The sequence below is a fragment of the Cnephaeus nilssonii genome (genome assembly GCF_951640355.1).
Source record: "Cnephaeus nilssonii genome assembly, chromosome: 15".
In the NCBI taxonomy this organism is placed as follows: Eukaryota; Metazoa; Chordata; class Mammalia; order Chiroptera; family Vespertilionidae; genus Cnephaeus; species Cnephaeus nilssonii.
The window spans coordinates 53,734,565-53,753,097 of record NC_137086.1 but is presented as its reverse complement, the minus strand read 5'-3'; the positions used below and the strand labels follow the sequence as shown (position 1 = coordinate 53,753,097).

Below are 18,533 nucleotides of genomic sequence, written 5' to 3'. Positions count from 1 at the left end.
GATATGGAGCATGTACTTTTGGTGGGATTGTAAATTGGTACAGCCCCTATGGAAAACAGGTCTGTTGGTTTCTCAAAAATTAAAAATAGAACTACCATGGGACCCAGCAATCTTACTTCTGGGTATTTATGCAAAGAAATTCAAAACACTAATTCAAAAAGGTATATGTACTCCTGGGCTCATTGCAGCATTATCTACAATAACCAAGAGATGGAAGCAACCTAAGTGTCCATCAATAGATGACTGGATAAAGATGTGGTCCATACATACAATGGCATATTGCTGAGCCATAAAAAGAATGAAATCTTGCCATCTGTGACAGAATGAATGGACCTAAAGGGTACTATGCTGAATGAAAAAGGTCAGACAGAGAAAGTCAAATAACATAGGATTTCACTTACATGTGGAACCTAAAAAAATAAGTGAACAAACAAAATAGAAACAAACTCATGGATACAAAGAACACATTGGCAGTTGTTAGATGGGAGGGAGTTTCAGGGGCTGGTGAAAAGGTGAAGGGATTAATAAGTACAAGTTAGCAGTTATAAAAATAGTCACAGGGAATGTAAAGTACAGCACAGGGCACATAATAATATTGTAATAACTTTGTATGGTGTTAGGTGGGTATAGACTTATTGGGTGGGTCGCTTGATAAGTTATATAAATGTCTAATCACTTTGTTGTATAGCTGAAACTAGCATAAGGTTGTATGCCAAGTATAACTGAAAAAAAAAAAAATACCAGCCATGCCAAAAACATGTTATACAAAAATCTAATAAAAATAACAAGACTTTGAGAAAAAACATAGCTGGGGCGAACATTTGAAACTATATACAGCAATAAATAATCCATGTAATAGTACTGTCATAGTTCAAAGGACATGTTCAATCCTAAAAATATTCCAGGAAACATAGGACTACACACACACACACACACACACACACACACACACACACACGTGTGAAGGTGGTTTGGAGGTGGGAGGGGTAAGGCAGGGCCGAGGCTGCCGAGTGTGGCCTTGAGAACAAAAAGCTCTGTGACGAGGGAGGACCTCTGCCAAGCGGTTGATCCTGAGGCGGCATTTGGCCGGACTAAGCCAGGAGGAAGGCTGGGGGCCATGGGCAGCGGCTCCACGTTCCTCCGGGCCTGTGGGTTCGGCTGGGCTAGTGTCCTTGGCATGAGATAGTTGTTCCTTGTCGATGCAAATGTTAATCCACAGGGAAAATTGTATATGACGCCAAGGCAACGTCTGTGTTGACATGACATTATTCCTTGGTTACATTGAGAGTGATTCCCAGACTCTATGAAGCTCATTACCCCAACTGATAGGTAAGCCTGTTTTCTCACCCTGAACAGATTCGAACCTGAAATATGGAGAGAAAAAAATTGTAATTGTGGTAAGAAACACATAACATAGCATTTACCTTCTTGGGCATTTTTTTTAAGCACTACGTATATTCACATTGTGAAACACATTTCTAGAACTTTTTCATCTTACAGAGTTGAAGCTCAGGTTGTGAAACAGATTTATCCTATAAAGCTGGAACAACCCATGAAACACACCTTCCCCTCTCCTCCTCCCCCCAGTCTCAGGTAACCACCACTCTACTTTATACATTTGACTATGTTAGACACCTTACATAATGGAATCATGCACTATTTGCATTTTTGTGACTGGCTTATTTCACTGGCTATAATGTCTTCAAGCTTCATCCGTGTGGTAAGGTGTGATGGGATTTTATGAAATCTTAAACACCTCAAAGTATATCTTCCCCCCCCCCCCAAATTTACTTGAACAGGGTTAGGCTGGGGGTGGTAGGAGATGGAGGGTCCTTCTTGCTTTGAGAAAAAACACAGCTGGGGCAAACATTTAAAACCATATACAACAATAAATAATCTTTTATGAAATAAACTAGAGGTCCGGTGCATGAAAATTCATGCACTGGATGGGGGGTGTCCCTCAGCCTGGCCTGCCCCCTCTCATAGTCTGGGAAGGCGATGCCCCCATCACACCTCTGCTGCTGCCACTGCCGGCACGCAAGCCTTGGCTGGCCCTGGTTACCTGAGCCTCGGCCGGCCTTGGGCAGCTGGGGGGCTAAGGGTGGGTCCAGCCACACCATGTGCCTGCCACCCCCTCACCCCTGGCCGGGCTGAAAGGACTGGGGGACTACAATGGGGCTGAGGGGACTGGGCACCTCCATCTTGTGGCTATGGGTGCTGCCATTTTGTGACAGAGTGATGGTCAATTTGCATATTCCCTCTTTATTAGATAGGTTACTCTTGTTGAGTCTATCTCATATCAGGTGATCCTCCCAGGTTTTCCTTCAAGTTTCTCGCATAAATTAACTCTTAAAAGCGGATGTTCTGTGTTAAAAGACAACAGTCAGAAGGGGAGCTACGTCAGACACCTTACAGACGACACAGTGTCGCCTCTAGGTGTATATTTCTGATGCCTGACAGTGTTGTGAACGCAGATTGGTGTGATTCCATTGCAGAGAGCTCAGAAATACGCGCAGCAAGTCTTGCAAAGGGAGTGCCGGCCCGGGTTTGCCAGGAAGTCCATGGCGCGGCTGTTTGAGCACAGGTACAGCGTGGACTTGCCGCCCTTCGTGAAGAAGGGCCCCAGGGCGAGCGAGGCCGAGTACAAGTACGACCCTCCTTTCGGATTCCGGCAGTTCTCGGGGAAAGTGCAGAGCCTCCTCGAACTCCTGCCTGAGCACGACCTTCCTGAACACTTGAAAGCAAAGAGTTGTAGGCGTTGCGTGGTCATCGGAAGCGGCGGGATCCTCCACGGACTAGAGCTGGGCCCGGCCCTGAACCAGTTCGATGTGGTGATAAGGTACGTTGGTTGAGACCAACCTTCCTCCTCTAGAGCTAGCTCACTGCTGTTGGTCCCCTGCACGCGCCGGCTGCCATCGGGGGAGTTGACAGTTGAAGAAATGAAAACAAAAACATGATATGACTAGATGCTCCCAACTGTGCGGTCCTGACCTCAGTTTGGCAAAACACTTTTCAGAAGAGGTGAGGTTTAGGAGGATGGGGAGGTTCAGATAAGCCAGCAAAGGAGGAAGGCCGTGCCAGACGAGGCCAGGAGGACGGGAGGCTCAGTGGGTGGGGTGCCTGGCCTGGGAGCTGGGCTGGTGTGGGTGAGCCCTGCAGGCCGCTGGCTGGGCTGCGGAAAACACACACAACAGGCCATAAGGAGCCAGCCTGGATTCTTCTTGGCGTAGCTGGTTAAGATGCTCTCTGATTATAAAAGTAAAATACGTTTATTCTTGAAGATTCAAAAATACAGGAAAATAAAAGGAAGAAAATGCCACTCGTGGCACAAAAAACCAACCACTATTAATTTGCTGTATTTTTTTTCACTTTTGTTCTACATACGTACTAATGAGTGCATTTATATTCTAATGAAGTGTTTTGCTTTTTTAACACAGTGTGGTGAATAGTTTCTGAGGTCATTCTATGTCTTTGGGAAATGAACTTGACCAAGTGTTTACTATTCCTTTAAACGAGTGTATTGTACGTTACTTAAGCACCCTCCTATTGTTGGACACTTAGAATGTCTCCAGTTTCCTTGTTATTGTGAAAACGCTTTGCACGTTCTCATGCGTGTGTCTTTATGTACATCTCTGATTATTTCCTTGGAAATAATGCCAAGAATCCCTGGAATGGTTGGGGTGACGATATTTGGATGGTTTTTAAGGTTCTTGATATACTTTAGTGAACTGTCTCTATCTTAAGGGTGTGCAAAACCAGGAGCCTGATGGCAGTTGGGTCTTAATTAGAGTAGGATGTGGATTTGACTGAAGGCAGGAGACAATAGGACGGGAGCCGGGCTTGGAGGCTGCAATCAGGGTGCGCAGTGTGGGGCCAGGTGTGAGATGGAGAAAGAAGAACTAGAGGCTAGAGATCAAATATGAGCCCGACCAGCATGGCTCAGCAGTTGAGCGTCGACCTATAAACCAGGAGGCCACAGTTTGATTCCCAGTCAGGGCACATGGGGGGCGTGCAGGAGGCAGCCAATTGGTGATTCTTTCTCATCATCGATGTTTCTATCTTTCTCTCCTCCCTTCCTCTCTGAAATCGATCGAAAAAATACATTTTTTAAAGATCAAATATGAGGTATATTGGAAAAGTGAATTGCAGGATTTTCTGGCAGAGGACACCAAGATTTCTAATCTGGGGTCTGAGGCAGTAGTGGAACTGCTATTAAAAGAAATGGGCCAGTTGAGAGAAATCTCTGGTTAGTTCAGATATTCTGAACTAAAAGCAATAGTGTGTACACACGCCGCCTTTGTCCCGGCAGCTGAGGTCTCGGGCAGGTGTCCTAACTGTCCTGTGCCTTCATTTCCTCACCTGTAAGTGGAGGCGGTAATAGCACATCCCTGAGAGGGTTACTGTGAAGATCAAAGGCATCCATGGGTTTAAAGTACTTAGAATAGTGGCAGCCCTATGGTAAATGCTCAGTAAATATTAGCATCGGATTGGGGGGAATGTGTCGGAATGTGGGGGCCAAGGAGAAGAGGGCAAGGGTATAAGGTGTTATAGGCAAGAACTAGACTTTTGTAAGTTCCGAGAGAGAGAAGAAACAGCTAAGAACCAAGTTTTAGGTCGAAAGGGGTACCGTGGGCCCCAGTGACCAGAAAGCAGGGTGGTGTGAAGCGGGAGTGTGAAGGTTGGGGTGAAGGCAGGCACGTCACTGCCTTTCACTGGCTGATGTCCATGTGACAGTGCGTGTCATGTGCCTTAGACATCCCTGTCCTCGGTGAAACCACCACGGCCGGCCGGTGTCAGAGGTGAGGACACCATAGGGCCCCGGGTCCACGCCAGGCGCCAGCATTCCACATGCAGGGTTTTGAGGCTTCCAGAACCTCAACCCTGGCCTTCTGTGCGCGGGCAGCGTTGGGGGAGGCCGACAGGACCCCGTGCCCATCGAATGGTGCAGGACTGGGAAATGGGGGTGGAGGTAAGAAGCCAGGGGTGCTGATAGAGGAGGTAAGAAACCAGAGGAGAGATGTGGCGGAAACGGCGGCCTCCAGCCATAGAGCAGCGGGATCTGGCTCTTCAGGGAGGAGGAGGGCAGGCAGTGAGATCTGGTGAGGAGCCTCCCTGGGCAGGAGGAAGAAGAAGAGGCCCTGGGAGAGCGGGAAGGGGGCTGGAACGGTGCCTGGTGGATGGTGGGCGCCGGACTGGCGAGCGTGGACTTCATGCATAGGCACTGGGAGGCCTCTGAGCATCAGGGCCAGAGAAAGGGTGACTTAGCACAATTAGGAGGGAGAAGCTTTGGGGGAGTAACTTTTAATATTTTTTAATTGAATTTGGAGAGAGAGGAAGGGAGAGGGAGAGGGAAAGAGAGACATCTATGTAAGAAAGAAACATCAATCTGTTGCCTCCCGCACACACCCCAACTGGGGATTGAACCCACAACCTACCGTAAAATCCGGTAAAAGCTAAAGGAGTTCATCGCCAAACCATTATTACAAGAAATGTTGAAGAGTACCGTATTTTCCGGCGTATAAGACGACTTTTTAACCCAGGAAAATCTTATACGCCCAGTCGTCTTATACGCCGGAAAATACGGTAGGTACATGCCCTGACTGGGAATTGAGTCAGCACAGGGCGACACTCAACCAATCGAGCCACACAAGCCAGGGCTGGGGAGTAACTTTTAGACTGAAAGTGATTCTAAACATAACAGAAAAGATGCAAAAATAGTGCAAAGAACTCCCGTTCACCCTTCTCCCAGATTCCCCTTTGATAACACTTCATCACATTGGCTTTACCATTTTCTCTTTACATATGCGATTCTTCTTCTCCGAACCCTTTCAGAGTTCATTGCAAATATCTAGCTCCCTTACCCCTAAATACTTTAGTATGTGGTTCCCTAGAGCAAGGACATTCTATTACAGAAGCACAGAGCAGTAGTTAGAATTAGGTTAGCACTGATACAACATACGTTATCTACAGTCACATTTCACCAGTTTTCCTAATGTCCTTTATTTTAAAAAAGAAAAGAAAGGGGGTGGGGGGGAGGAGCTGAAAGAAAAAGGAAAAAATAGCTGGTCTAGGATCATGTCTTACATTTTGTTGTCATGTCTAATAATATATTTTAATAATCCAGGGGTAGGTGTCTGAGATTTAGAAGAGGAAGTGGAATAGAAAAGGAAGGTTAGATACAGGTGATGTAGTACAGGTGAAGTACCAAACACACAGCAAAACTGTGTAACAGTGTGAGCAGCGGTATTGCTTTGGGAAGAATTCTTAGACTTCTCTCCCAAACCACCACCCTTGTAAAGCCTTCCCTGCTCTAACAGTTGTAAGTGTCCCAAATCCTTGCTTTAAGACCAGGCTGCACCTGGGCCCGTGGTCCTCACCCCCCACCCCGACCCCGTTCGACCCTGTCCATGTATAACCCTCTCTGTGTCTGCCTGGCCCTGGTTTCTAGGTTTTCCTCTCTGATTACCTTTTTGAAATTCTGGCAAGAGCCACTGGTATCTGAGCACAACGGGAGACTTTCAAGGAAACATCACTGCCCAGAAAAAGCCCCAAATATAATATGTTTGGATTGCCTGGCATATTGGGGAGCGAATTGCTTGACGTTCAGAGATGAGCTCGGGGCATCCCTCACAGGGCATCTCACAGGGCCAGGAGGGCTGCATGCGTCTGGCACCGGGAAAGGGTGGAGCCGTGGGGGCAGGGAGGCTGCTGGGAGGGACACCCCGGCCCCAACCACTACCCGTTCCCGGTCCTAAAAAAGTGCAGAGTACACGAGGAGGGAATTCTTTGTGGTGTGATAAGGTAGCTAATGGCTTGCTTTGTCTGTTTATCTTGTCCTTTGTGTTAAATAGGTTAAACAGTGCGCCCGTTGAGGGATATTCAGAGCACGTTGGAAATAAAACGACTATAAGGATGACTTATCCAGAGGGTGCCCCACTGTCTGACTTGGAATATTATTCCACTGACTTGTTTGTCGCTGTTTTATTTAAGAGTGTGGACTTCAACTGGCTTCACGCAATGGTGCAGAACGAAACCCTGGTAAGCGCTGGAAATCCAGCCTTCAAGTGTGTCTTGGGGTCTCTGATTGTGACTGCAGACTTTTACTTTTAAGCAGACACGGTGGAGTGCATACTTCCGTGTTGTGTGTTAAATAACCACTCCCTCTGTGGGAACCCCTCAGAACTCCTTGCTGGAAATTAAGATCATTACTTAATGGGAATATCAAGTTTTGGACAAACATTGTTATTACCAAGGTTGATGACTCAATTGATTCACTAGACTGGAACTTCTATAGCTTTTGGCTTTTTCTAGAAATTAGTTTACATGGGTTAATGTAAACCATTATTGGGGATATTCAAAAGGATATACATAAAATCTCTGGGGAGTCTTCTCAAAGAGCGTCTCCCAAACTGCTTTGATTGGTGGTGTAAATTCACAGGAGTAAATTCCCAGCATTCCAGAGGGGCAGGTGTGAGGGAGATGGCCTCACCTGGTCGTATTCTTCTTTGTCTTTACGGTGATCAATCACACTGCTTTATAGTCCCACCCATTATGTTGAAAGTAACTTCAGAGGCCAACTGTCGTGGAGTGCGTGTGCCTTTATATTCACGTGCACAAACTAGCTGTCCACACAAGTAATGGGACATATTAGACTTTTCACAGAAGCTTCATGTGGTGGAGACTGTATCTCGGAGCTTGATTCTGTGCAGGTTGTCATGGTCTTCTGGGCTTTCTATGAATAGAAGTTGTTCTAGTTGGGACATGAAGCACATACGAAATTACTTAGTTACCAAGGGACTTCACGGGACGAGGAAACAGTAAGTGGAGAGAGGACCCTGGGTGAGGGCCTGACAGAGCCGGCACTTACAGCACTTAAGACCCTTGAATTGGCGCTGTTGGCTTAAGTCTTCCCTGGGCAGAATGGTGGCTTTCAATCCTAAAAAGGCTGTACCTCCCCTGGTCATTCCCTAAGCAATTTCTTCCCCAACAAGAGCTGGTTCTGTAGTTTCTCTCCTTGTCCAATGCCACCTTCAAAAATCAGGTCCTTTAGAGTCGGTTTTTGAGTTGAGATAGTGACTTTGCAGACATCTGTGACTTGGCTACAGAACGCATGCCCGCCAGGGGTCACGACCACGGCTTGGCCTGGTTATCAGGGGATGCATTCTCCCCTCCACTGATCGAAGACTGTTACATATCCCTAATGATTGCTTGTTTTCTTTCCTTAGCCATTTTGGGTACGACTCTTCTTTTGGAAGCAGGTGGCAGAAAAAATCCCATTACAGCCAAAACATTTCAGGATTTTGAATCCAGTTATTATCAAAGAGACTGCCTTTGACATCCTTCAGTATTCAGAGCCGCAGTCCAGGTTCTGGGGCCGAGATAAGGTATTTATTTATTTTTTTTGCTACTGAGAGTTAACTATTCTTGTCTGTGTTTGAGGGGTGACCTCTGTACATATTTCACTTAGGCTCAGCTGTGTCCACAGACGCATCTGACAGTGGGGAAACCTAGGCCATGATGAGAAGCTGAATCTGTATTCACCACTCTGCACCCTGACTCAGGGCTCCTCAGTGTTCATTGGTCGTCCCTGCTGACTCATCCCTTTAGTAGAGTCAGCACATTAACACTTAGGTCACTGAGATGTTATTTAAGACTTGTGACCTGGTGCACAGATTTGTGCACATTGAAAGGAAATTAGTTAGAAGGTGGCCAGCAGGGCGGGACTGGGCGAGATGGACCAGACACGCCTTGGAGCCAACTTTCCACGGTCCCTCCCTGGCCAACTGCACCTGGGGTGGCACCGTGGCTTGAAGGGCGTCTGTGAAGTGAGCGGGGTCCCTCTAGCAGGTGGGGTCCCTTGGCCTGACCTGCGGGGATCCGGCTGAAACCGGCTCTCTGACATCCCCCTAGGGGTCCTGGAGTGCGAGAGGGCACTCTGCGAAGTTGCTGTTGTACAGGGTGTGGAAGGCAAACACAAGTGTGCAGTAAACCAGATTCGGGGCCGACAGTGCCCCAGCAACAACATAACCCACCGCTGAAGGTGGAATTGCGCGGCCCTGCGAGGAATCAGGCTCCCTCCTCTCTGGTTTCAGGGTGTGTCCCCCGAGAACCGCTGTTGCAGCTCGGCAGCTCCTGCGTTGAGCGTCTGCCCCCTGGTGGTCAGTGCACTCATAGCAACCAGTCAGATGGTCGGGCACTCAGCATATTAGCCTTTTATATACACAGATATTCATAACTGACTCATATAACTAACTGCAGGACACTGGAAGTCACTGTGATAGGGAAAGTTCTTTATATTTTAACTCTGTGGGCCACTCAGGTGAGAATTGACATTTCTCATCACTTTAGAGGTGATAATAAAGTCAGCTCCCAGAGCAGTACTTTTCAGTTGATGCCTGGGTCCTACCCCAGACATTCTGATTTAATTGGTCTGTGCTGTGTTCTGTACATTGGATTTTCGGAGTTCCCTGGGCGATTTTATTTTGCAGCCTAATTTGAGAATCTTGGCTGTTCACTGCAATTCTTTACCTGTAATTAGCCTGTGTTGCCACCAGGGGGTGGCGGGTCCTTTATTACCTATTATCTGAATAGCTAGACTTGTGTCTTTAAAATTTATTAAAGCAGTGGAAATCATTCTTACACAGCATCTGGAGCAAAACCTTTATATGTAAGGGAAAGCAAGGAATTTTGAAGTGTTGGGGCTGCTGTCCCCACTGAGGGCCTGAGATATTTCCTAGGACGTGGAGCTGGTCAGGGTCACAGTTTACAAACACTGAGCTAAGTCTAGCAATATATATCTATTTTAAATATGAATCGTTCTTGACGTCAGCTGATGGGCAGATTAGCAGGTTCTTCTGTTTGCCAGGTAAATCAAATTCTAGTTATAAAGACCCTTGAAAACAACTGTGTGGACTGTAAAGGAAGAATTCTGTGGTCATAAAGGAAAGCAAACACCTGAGTAGGCTCCTTGAGAACAAACCCTAGTTCTTTACTGTGTGCGGTGAGGGCTGAATCCACTCTGGCTCCCACCTCAGGCTCTACTGCCCAGCTCACCTGGTCGGTTCATGGTGTTGACGCTCTTCCCCTACCAGCAGGCTGCCATCGTCTTCAGGGGCTCTGCCCTCTTTGGTGCTTTCCTGCCTCTCCAGCGACGGCAAGCCCGCGAAAGCCATGGAGTGCCTGCCCGTTGCAGGAGCTTGTCCAGGACCAGGTTTCCAGTCAGGAGGCGGTTCCTTGTCCCTCCGAAGAGAGCGGCTCTACCCCTCTCCAGGGACTGTCGGGGTCTGTGGTTGGACTCACGTAGCAGGGGCTTTAGCTGCTCTCTCACACGAAGCACAGAGAGGCCCCAGAACATGGCAGTCTGTTAGCATCGCTTTCAACAAAAGTTTTCTAAAGAGAAACAAGACTTTGGCAAAAGTTTTAAACTAAGTTATAAAGAGGCTTTCCTATAAATATGCTTGGGTATCTTTCAATCCTTTTAGATTTCTGCTTCTTTTAAAGACTGCCCTGTTTCTTTTGTAAATTCCATAGTATTTTTAAAACACAGGCAAATGCTCATTTATTTGATTACTAGAGGCCTGGTGCACGAAATCATGCACAGGTAGGGTCCCTAGGCCTGGCTGGCGATCAGGGCCAATTGGGGCCTTCTTTCCCCCAGCTGCTGGCTGCTGGCTGCTGGCTGCTGGCTGGGTCCTTCCTTCATTCTGTGCCGCCCCCTGGTGGTCAGCGTGCATCATAGCAAGTGGTCAAACTCCCAAGGAGACATTATATAGGATAGATTTTATTTAAAAGGTAGCCTTTAAAAATGCATAGATTTGATTGCGTAAAATATGAAATTGCTGAGTGGCAGAATGTATCAGAAACAAAAGTTAGAACAAAATAAGCAAGGGGAAATGTAGCATCTGTCTGACAGAGTAAATGCTCTCCGGTACAAAGAGATCTTATTAAATCACAAAGAAAAAGATGGCCAAACAAAAACATAGAGAAAGGCTATGAACAGACATTTCACACAAGAAGAAAATAATACAGATAGGGAATACGTGATAAGATATTCAACTTCACCCATAATCAAATTAAAGCAAATGAGAACCAAATGACATTTTTTGCCTATTTCCTTAGCAAAGATTTAAAAGCTTGATAACGTCGTTGGGGTTTTTATTGTTATTGTGATTATTAACAACATTGGGTGGGTAGGCAGTAGGAAAGCAAAAAGTGTAAGTGGGGCATAGCTGAGAAGTCTGAGTACTTAACAAAATGGGCTTTTTGGAAAGAAAGTAGATGAAGGCGTTGGATTTAATTCTTAGATTTTGGGCAGAATATAGTTCTTAGCTTTTGGGTAGAATTATATGTTGGCACTTCTTCTGGAGGGTAGTCTAGCAATATATATCTATTTTAATTATGAATAGTTCTTGACCCAGTAATTGTACTGTAAAATTTTTAGTGTAAAGAAATTAAAGAAATCTGAATAGATGGATATTCTAAGATGCTCACCCTAGCATTAACAGCAAAGGACTAAAAGCAGCCTACACATTCATCATTAGGGGATTGTATAAACATATTATGGTATAGTCAATGCAATATTGTGGGACTGTGAAGGGTGAAGAAAAGCTAATGGGCCATAACCAGTTTGGCTCAATGGATAGAGCGTTGACCTGAAGACTGAAGGGTCCCAGGTTCGATTCCGGTCAAGGGCATATACCTTGGTTGTGGGCACATCCCCAGTAGGGGGTGTGCAGGAGGCAGCTGATCAATGTTTCTCTCTCATCAATGTTTCTAACTCTTTATCCCTCACCCTTCCTCTCTGTAAAAAAAATTTATAAAATATGTATTTAAAAAAAGGAAAAGCTAATGGATATGAGAACACCTTCATAATATATTAAGCTAGAAAATTGAGTTGCAGAACATCCCATTTTTGTTTAAAAATAAAAATGTGTATATAGAGACGCACAGGAAAAAGCTTGGAAATAAACAGCAGACTGAGATTGTGGGATGTTTAAAACCGAGGCCTTTATTGCTGGCACAGCATGTATGCCACGTGGGGAGCAGCGAAGTGTGCTCAGCCAGTTGGGTCTTTTTTCTTTTTCAGAACGTCCCCACGATTGGTGTCATTGCCGTTGTCTTAGCCACACACCTGTGTGATGAAGTCAGCTTGGCAGGCTTTGGCTATGACCTCAGCCAACCCAGAACACCTCTGCATTACTTCGACAACCTCTGCATGGCGGCCATGAACTTTCAGACCATGCACAACGTGACGACGGAGACCAGGCTGCTGCTGAGGCTGGCCAAGGAGGGCGTGGTGAAGGACCTCAGCGGGGGCATCCACTGCGAGTTCTGAACACAGACAACCTCACTGGGAATGCACCTCGGACTCTGAGGGCCGCTTTTCTTGGCCTTCTCGAGGCATTTCTTCTACAAATTCTTTGAGATGCAGCTGGTGTTTTTAACTTTTAAAAGACAAAAACCAGTTTCGCTCTTCCCCCCCCCCCCCCCCCCCCGTATTTATTTGAGGTTGGTGTTTTTGCACAGAATTTTGTAAATTAATTTTGGGAATTGAATTGGAAAGACTTTTCGAAGAGAACTGGGTGTAATGATGTTTTACTATAGTTTAAGAATGTTATTTAATTTGTAAGAACGCTGCCCACGTGTAGTGCACATGCAATACCAGGTCAGTGGAAGGAGAGGGGAGTCGGCCTTTGAGGAGAGCCCTGAATACCTGGTTCTGGTTCTTGTTACCCCGACATCTGGAACGAGGTCAGAGGCCCTGTCAGGAGGACCTGCTCAGGAGCTAACCCTCTGGCCTGGTCCCTAGGCCTGGCTGGCGATCAGGGCCAATTGGGGCCTTCCTTCCCCCCAGCTGCTGGCTGCTGGCAACCTGCAGGGATCAGCAGGGGGGCTGTCCTGAAGGTCCCCGTCAGGGAGAGTCACAGAAGACATTTCCCGTGTCCTCTCAGCGCTGCGAATCGGCCCTGGGCTGCAGAGGCCACCGTCTTCCCTGCAATTAGGACAACTTTGAATTTCTTGAGAGTTTTTAACCGCCCTTCCAAAGCACTTCCATGTTCATCTAAGGTGTTACACAGCCCAGCCCAGGAGGCTTGCAAGAGTGAGGACAAAACTTCTCTTTTCCAGAGTCGTAAAAGAACAAGCCCTTTCCAAGAATAACACATTTTCTGAAACACTAAAGTGACATTCTCCCAGTATTAGCAATTGCCTATTAAAAAATTTTTTTTGAATGCCTGCCTGGCAGTATGTACCAGGCAGTGTGCTGGTCAGAAGAAAAAAAGAATAAAAGTTTTCGAGGAGTTCTCACAGTATAGTTAATTTGAGTGCATATATATATATATATATATATATATATATATACACACACACACACACACACACACACACACACACTAATAAAAGGGTAATATGCTAATTAGACTGGATAGACCAGATGTCTTCCAGATGTCCTTCCGGACAAAGCCACTGTGGTGGGGGCCGAGGCAGAGGCAGTTAGGGGCGATCAGGCCGGCAGGGGAGAGCGGTTAGGGGCGATCAGACCAGCATGGGAGAGCGGTTAGGGGGATCAGGCCTGTGGGATTAGGCCTAAACTGGCAGTTGGACATCCCCCGAGGGGTCCCGGATTGGAGAGGGTGCAGGCCAGGCTGAAGGACCCCCTCCATGCACGAATTTCGTGCAGTGAGCCTCTAGTGTGTGTATATATATATCTATAGAAGTCTACTGGAAATGTCCTTTTTGGATGCTGCTAGAGGTAGACCTCCCTGTCAAGGGACCGAGGGTAAAGGCTGCCTTCTCCTGCAAGGGGCTTCGCCTCAGGCAGCTGTGAGCTCTTCCAGAGAGATGGTGGGTCGTGGCTTCCAGAGAGCAGGCTTGTGAAGCTCTTGTGTCTTAATTGCTCCAGTCTTAGTGTGAGACAGCTGCTGCGCCTCCTCCCCGCCTCTCCTGTGTCTCCTCCCCGCCTCTCCTGGCTCCTGCTGCAGCCTCTCCCTCAGATCTCACCTGCGTCTGCAGCTCCAGAGCAGCTTGGGCTCCCCGCCCACCCTGACGTCTTCCTCCCTGCCGCCTCCCAGCTGGTGCAGGTCAGAGCCAGTCCTGGCGCTGCAGCAGACTCGCTCTGGCTCTCGGGGCTCTGGGCGCAACAAAATAATCATTCTCTGGTTTGTGTCTTACCATTTCCCATGGATTTTGCTTTCCACTGTATAAGACACTGTTTATTTAAGAGAAAATGCTTTTGAATTCTCCCCAGTTAAATGACTTGAGATTTGAAGATGGGAACTCAGGGAGACGGATCACAGTTGTCCTGTGACAGCTTTTCTGTGTGTGATTTTTTTTTAGGGAGAGAGAGGAACATCAAGATAAGAGCAAAACTGGTCAGCTGCCTCCTGCACGGGCCCCCACTGGGGATCGAGCCCACAACCTGGCACGTGCCCTGACTGGGAATTGAACCGGTGACCTTTCCGTGCACAGGACGACGCCCAGCCAACTAAGCCACACCAGCGAGGGCGTGACATATTTCTTACTGGAACTTTGAGCCACAGAAAATATCAGTGAACTTTAGGTTTTATTTTGTCTTTATTTTTGTGGGGTTTTTTCCTCCTATAGGAAGCATAGCCTCTCCAGAAACCTAGGCCGGCCTTAGAAAATGGCTGTGGCACTGGGATGGGTACCTCCCAATGATATATCTCATGTTTTTAGGCAAAAGCTAAATTGGGATCTAGACAATGTCATATTTTCCTAGGTGTTACCATGCCTGCTTCATTGCTCCTTTTGTGTCCCACTGACTTTTTTTTCATTTTCCAAACAATGTATTCATAAGGCATTGACAATGCCTGTTTCCACAGAACTGGGGGGTAGGGGGTGTCTCGTCATCTGTTGGACCCATCAGTTAAGCTGTCAAACCAGCTTTGGACTGGACTGCTCGTGTTGAACCTCGTGGCCGTCAGCTATCAAGTCGGTTTGTGGGGTGGATGGGCTTCCTTGTAAGAGAAATAGCAAAATAGTGGCCACACCTTAGTCTCCCCAGTGATTAAAGATTTCTAAAACCAAGGACCACGTTGTCTTAGCCGCCTTCTGTCTCCAGCGCTCTGGGACATGATGTCAACGGGACTGTTGAATTCGCCTTATTGTCTCCAGAAACTTTGAGACCAGCGTGGTATGAAGATTGAGAAATGGTGACTCCGTCTCCTCCTTGGCAGGTTTACAGCGTCCGAGTGTGGGGTATTGTTTCATCTTTTGCTTGGGACACTTCATTGTGTCCACTGAGGAGGAGGAAAAGGAACAGTACCTGTGACTTAGCCGAATCCCCCTCAGAATGAAGTGCTTGCGTTAGTATGCTTGACTAGCGAGCACGAACCGCGTGACACCCGGCTTGCTTTCACTCACACACACGACAGCAAAACCTCCCTCAAAGGGCCGTGTTTTCTGACCCTGTGACCAATGCCCTGTTCACAGGCACTGACCCTCCGTGACCAACACTCCGCTCTCAGCCCAAGACCCAGACAACAAGGGAAGCAGACCCAGTACATAGAGCACCCCCTCCCCAAAACAGGCCCCCCCTGGAGAGCGAGGAACCCTGGCCCAACCTTCTGGGTCTATTCTCTCCTTTCCCACTGCCCAAGGTCTCTTCAGACAGCATGGATTTGTCTTCTCAAAACATGACATTTATCTAGATTTGCCTACAACCAACACTCAATATAAGACTGAAGTATATTGGGAAGGAGAACTATTCATTAAGCAAACACACTCAAATTTTATTGACTAGAAATTAATGTTCCCCAAAAGGAAATTACAGTCTGAGTAGTTTGACCTTCATTAGTGAAATGATTAGATTGGACTAATTTCCAATATTAAATTTCAGCCCATTTAGCAAGAAGAGCATCACAGTGGTCGGCTGTGGGCGCAACAGGAGTGAATAAACGGCATGCTAGGAGATGTAGTCCTAACTTTTCCAAACGCCGGGTTCCCGGCGCGCGGGGTCCAGAAGGCACGTGGGGAGGAGGACGCGTTTTATGAAGTCCTTTCCGTCGGGGAGGAGCGAGGTGGCAAGCGCTGCGTTGGTGTCAGGCCGCCTGCCATCCCAGACTTGGCCGGAGGAGCCGCGTGGCCTTTGTGCCGATGAGGATGTAACGCAGGGAATCTTCAGAAAATGTAAATATTAGAGAAACCGACTTTTCAATAGATACCTCCTGGCGGCAATACTAGTAACTGTACACTATCGGTAGCTTCTAAAAGAGCAGAGTTTCCACTAGCTTCTGCTACCTGGCTTGTGTTTTTTGACTTTTTTTTTTAAAATATACTTTATTGATTTTTTACAGAGAGGAAGGGAGAGGGATAGAAAGCTAGAAACATCGATGAGAGAGAAACATCGACCAGCTGCCTCCTGCACGCCCCCCCACCGGGGATGTGCCCGCAACCAACGTACATGCCCTTGACCGGAATCGAACCTGGGACCCTTCAGTCCACAGACCGATGCTCTATCCACAGAGCCAAACTGGTCTTGGCATTGACTTCTTGAAGAAAACCAGTGCCAAGAGAAATGGATATTAAAAACGATGAGTTAGATCCTTGATTTGAAAAGAGCACTCTAAATTCCCAGACAGTGATGTGAATGTGACAGGTGGCTGAGGACGGAGCAGGTGCAGCGAGACCCAGTTAAGGGCAATTAAGAGCAGCAGTTGGCCCTGGCCAGTTAGGCTCAGTGGGTAGAGTGTCGTCCTGCGGACTGAAGGTTCCTGGGTTTGATTTCTGGTCAAGGGGATCAAGGGCACGTACCTCAGTTGCAGGCTCCATCCCCGGCCCTGGTCCAGGCATGTGTGGGAGGCACCCAATCTATGCGTTTCTCTCACATCGATGTTTCTCTCTCTGTCTCTCCCCTCCCTTCACTCTGTCTAAAAATCAATGTTAAAAAATATCACCGGGTGAGGATTAACAACAACAATAAAAACAATAGTCAAATGCAAAAGTCGTGACCCATAACATACCAAGATATGCTATCAGGCAAGCTCATTTGGGGTGGGAAGAACTTGACCATCAGCCCTGCAGCAATGAGAATTTGAGAGTACATCCATAGCCAAGTTATAAACTCTACTGACAGGATTTTATGCTTTCTTCCATCTATAGAACTTATAGCAAGCCATCGCCTATTGTAGGTGTTAAACATGTTTTGATTTCATTTGCTCTTTTCAGTGGAATTTAAGGATGGGTAGCTGAGAGTCTAAGCTTGACTATCATGGAGAGCTTTTGGGCCTAGAAGCTGGGTGAAGAGGGTCTTTTGCTAAGAGGAACAGAATATAGGTAACGAGAGCAATAAATGAACACAGCCACTTTTTCTGTGTGTAATTGTCCTAGTGATTTAAATGGTATTTTAAAAGAATATGCCAAAAGGTGGACAGGCCTGTTTAATGGCTGTATATATTATCCATACATTTTGAGGGGGGGGGGGGGACTTACTGCTGAAGTATCCAAAATAGGTGTGTACCTTATCTTTTCAGAGACCTGCTGTGTTGTTGTAATTTATAAGAAATATTTATTTGGTCTTCCTTTTCTGGCACAGAGCACCCCAAACCCGTGGGATTTCCTAAGTAGTGAGAGTGATGAAGGTGTCTGTTGCTATGTTAATGATGACTTTTGGAACTCATCCAAGGATGCGGGCTGGTTGCCAGTGGGGCCAATCATGTGACTAGAGGGTTGGGACTTTCACTCCCACCCCCGACCTCTGGGGAGGGGAGAGGGGCTGGAGGTTGAATCAGTTGCCAAAGGCCAATGATTGTATCATGCCTATGTAACGGAGCCCCTAAAAAGATGGGGTTCAGAGAGCTTCTGGCTGATGAGTACATGGAGACGCGGGAAAACAGTGCATGGGAGAGACATAGAAAGACTGCGCCCTTGCCCCATGCCTTGCCTCATGCTTCTCTTCCATCTGGCTGTTCCCGAGTTACATCCTTTTACAATAAGCCCGTGGCCTAGTAACATGTTTCTCTGGTTCTGTGAGCCACTCTTCAATTAGTAAATTAACTGAACCCAGGGGAGGGTCTTGGGAACCTCGGATAGAGAGCAGTCCGTCAGGAGTGCGGGCGACAACCTGGATTTGCGGTTGGCATCCTGAGCTGGAGGTAGCCCAGTGGTCAGAAGTACAAGCCTGGCCTTGGAATTAGCATCTGATAGGGGGGTGGGGGTCTTGTAGGACGGAGCTCTCAACCCGTGGAAGCTGATGCTATCCGGGGTAGATAGTGTCAGGGTTGAGTTGAATTCTCTGCCACCCCGCTGGTGTCTGAGCATTGTTTGCTGGAGGTGTGGAGACCTCCCCCCTCCCCACCCCCGGCCCCAACACACACACACATTGGAATTGGGTGCTCAAACACAAAAGACCTGCCAAGGTACCCAGGGAGGGTTGAGGTTTCAGACTGTAACGGTAGCTCCTGCATCAAACCTCTGTGTTTTGTATTCAAGGCAGTCAGCGGGTTTACTATGTGGAATTTGGAAACGAGATAACATACCATGGTGGCATCTACATATTTGTCTGATTTGTTGTTGTT

At 47.2% G+C, this 18,533-nt stretch overlaps 1 protein-coding gene across 4 annotated transcripts in view; it reads left to right on the top strand.

Annotated features, from left to right (window-relative positions):
* Positions 1 to 17,433, top strand: part of ST3GAL5 (ST3 beta-galactoside alpha-2,3-sialyltransferase 5) — a 49,895-nt gene extending 32,462 nt beyond the window's left edge. For all 4 annotated transcript variants that reach the window (XM_079792426.1, XM_079792428.1, XM_079792429.1 and 1 more), the window contains 4 exons: positions 2,496 to 2,839; positions 6,852 to 7,038; positions 8,226 to 8,384; positions 12,086 to 17,433. In XM_079792426.1, coding sequence (XP_079648552.1) covers positions 2,496 to 2,839; positions 6,852 to 7,038; positions 8,226 to 8,384; positions 12,086 to 12,334 — 939 coding nt within the window. In that variant the 3' untranslated portion in view covers positions 12,335 to 17,433. The remainder of the gene's footprint in view (positions 1 to 2,495; positions 2,840 to 6,851; positions 7,039 to 8,225; positions 8,385 to 12,085) is intronic.
* Positions 17,434 to 18,533: the final 1,100 nt, after the last annotated feature.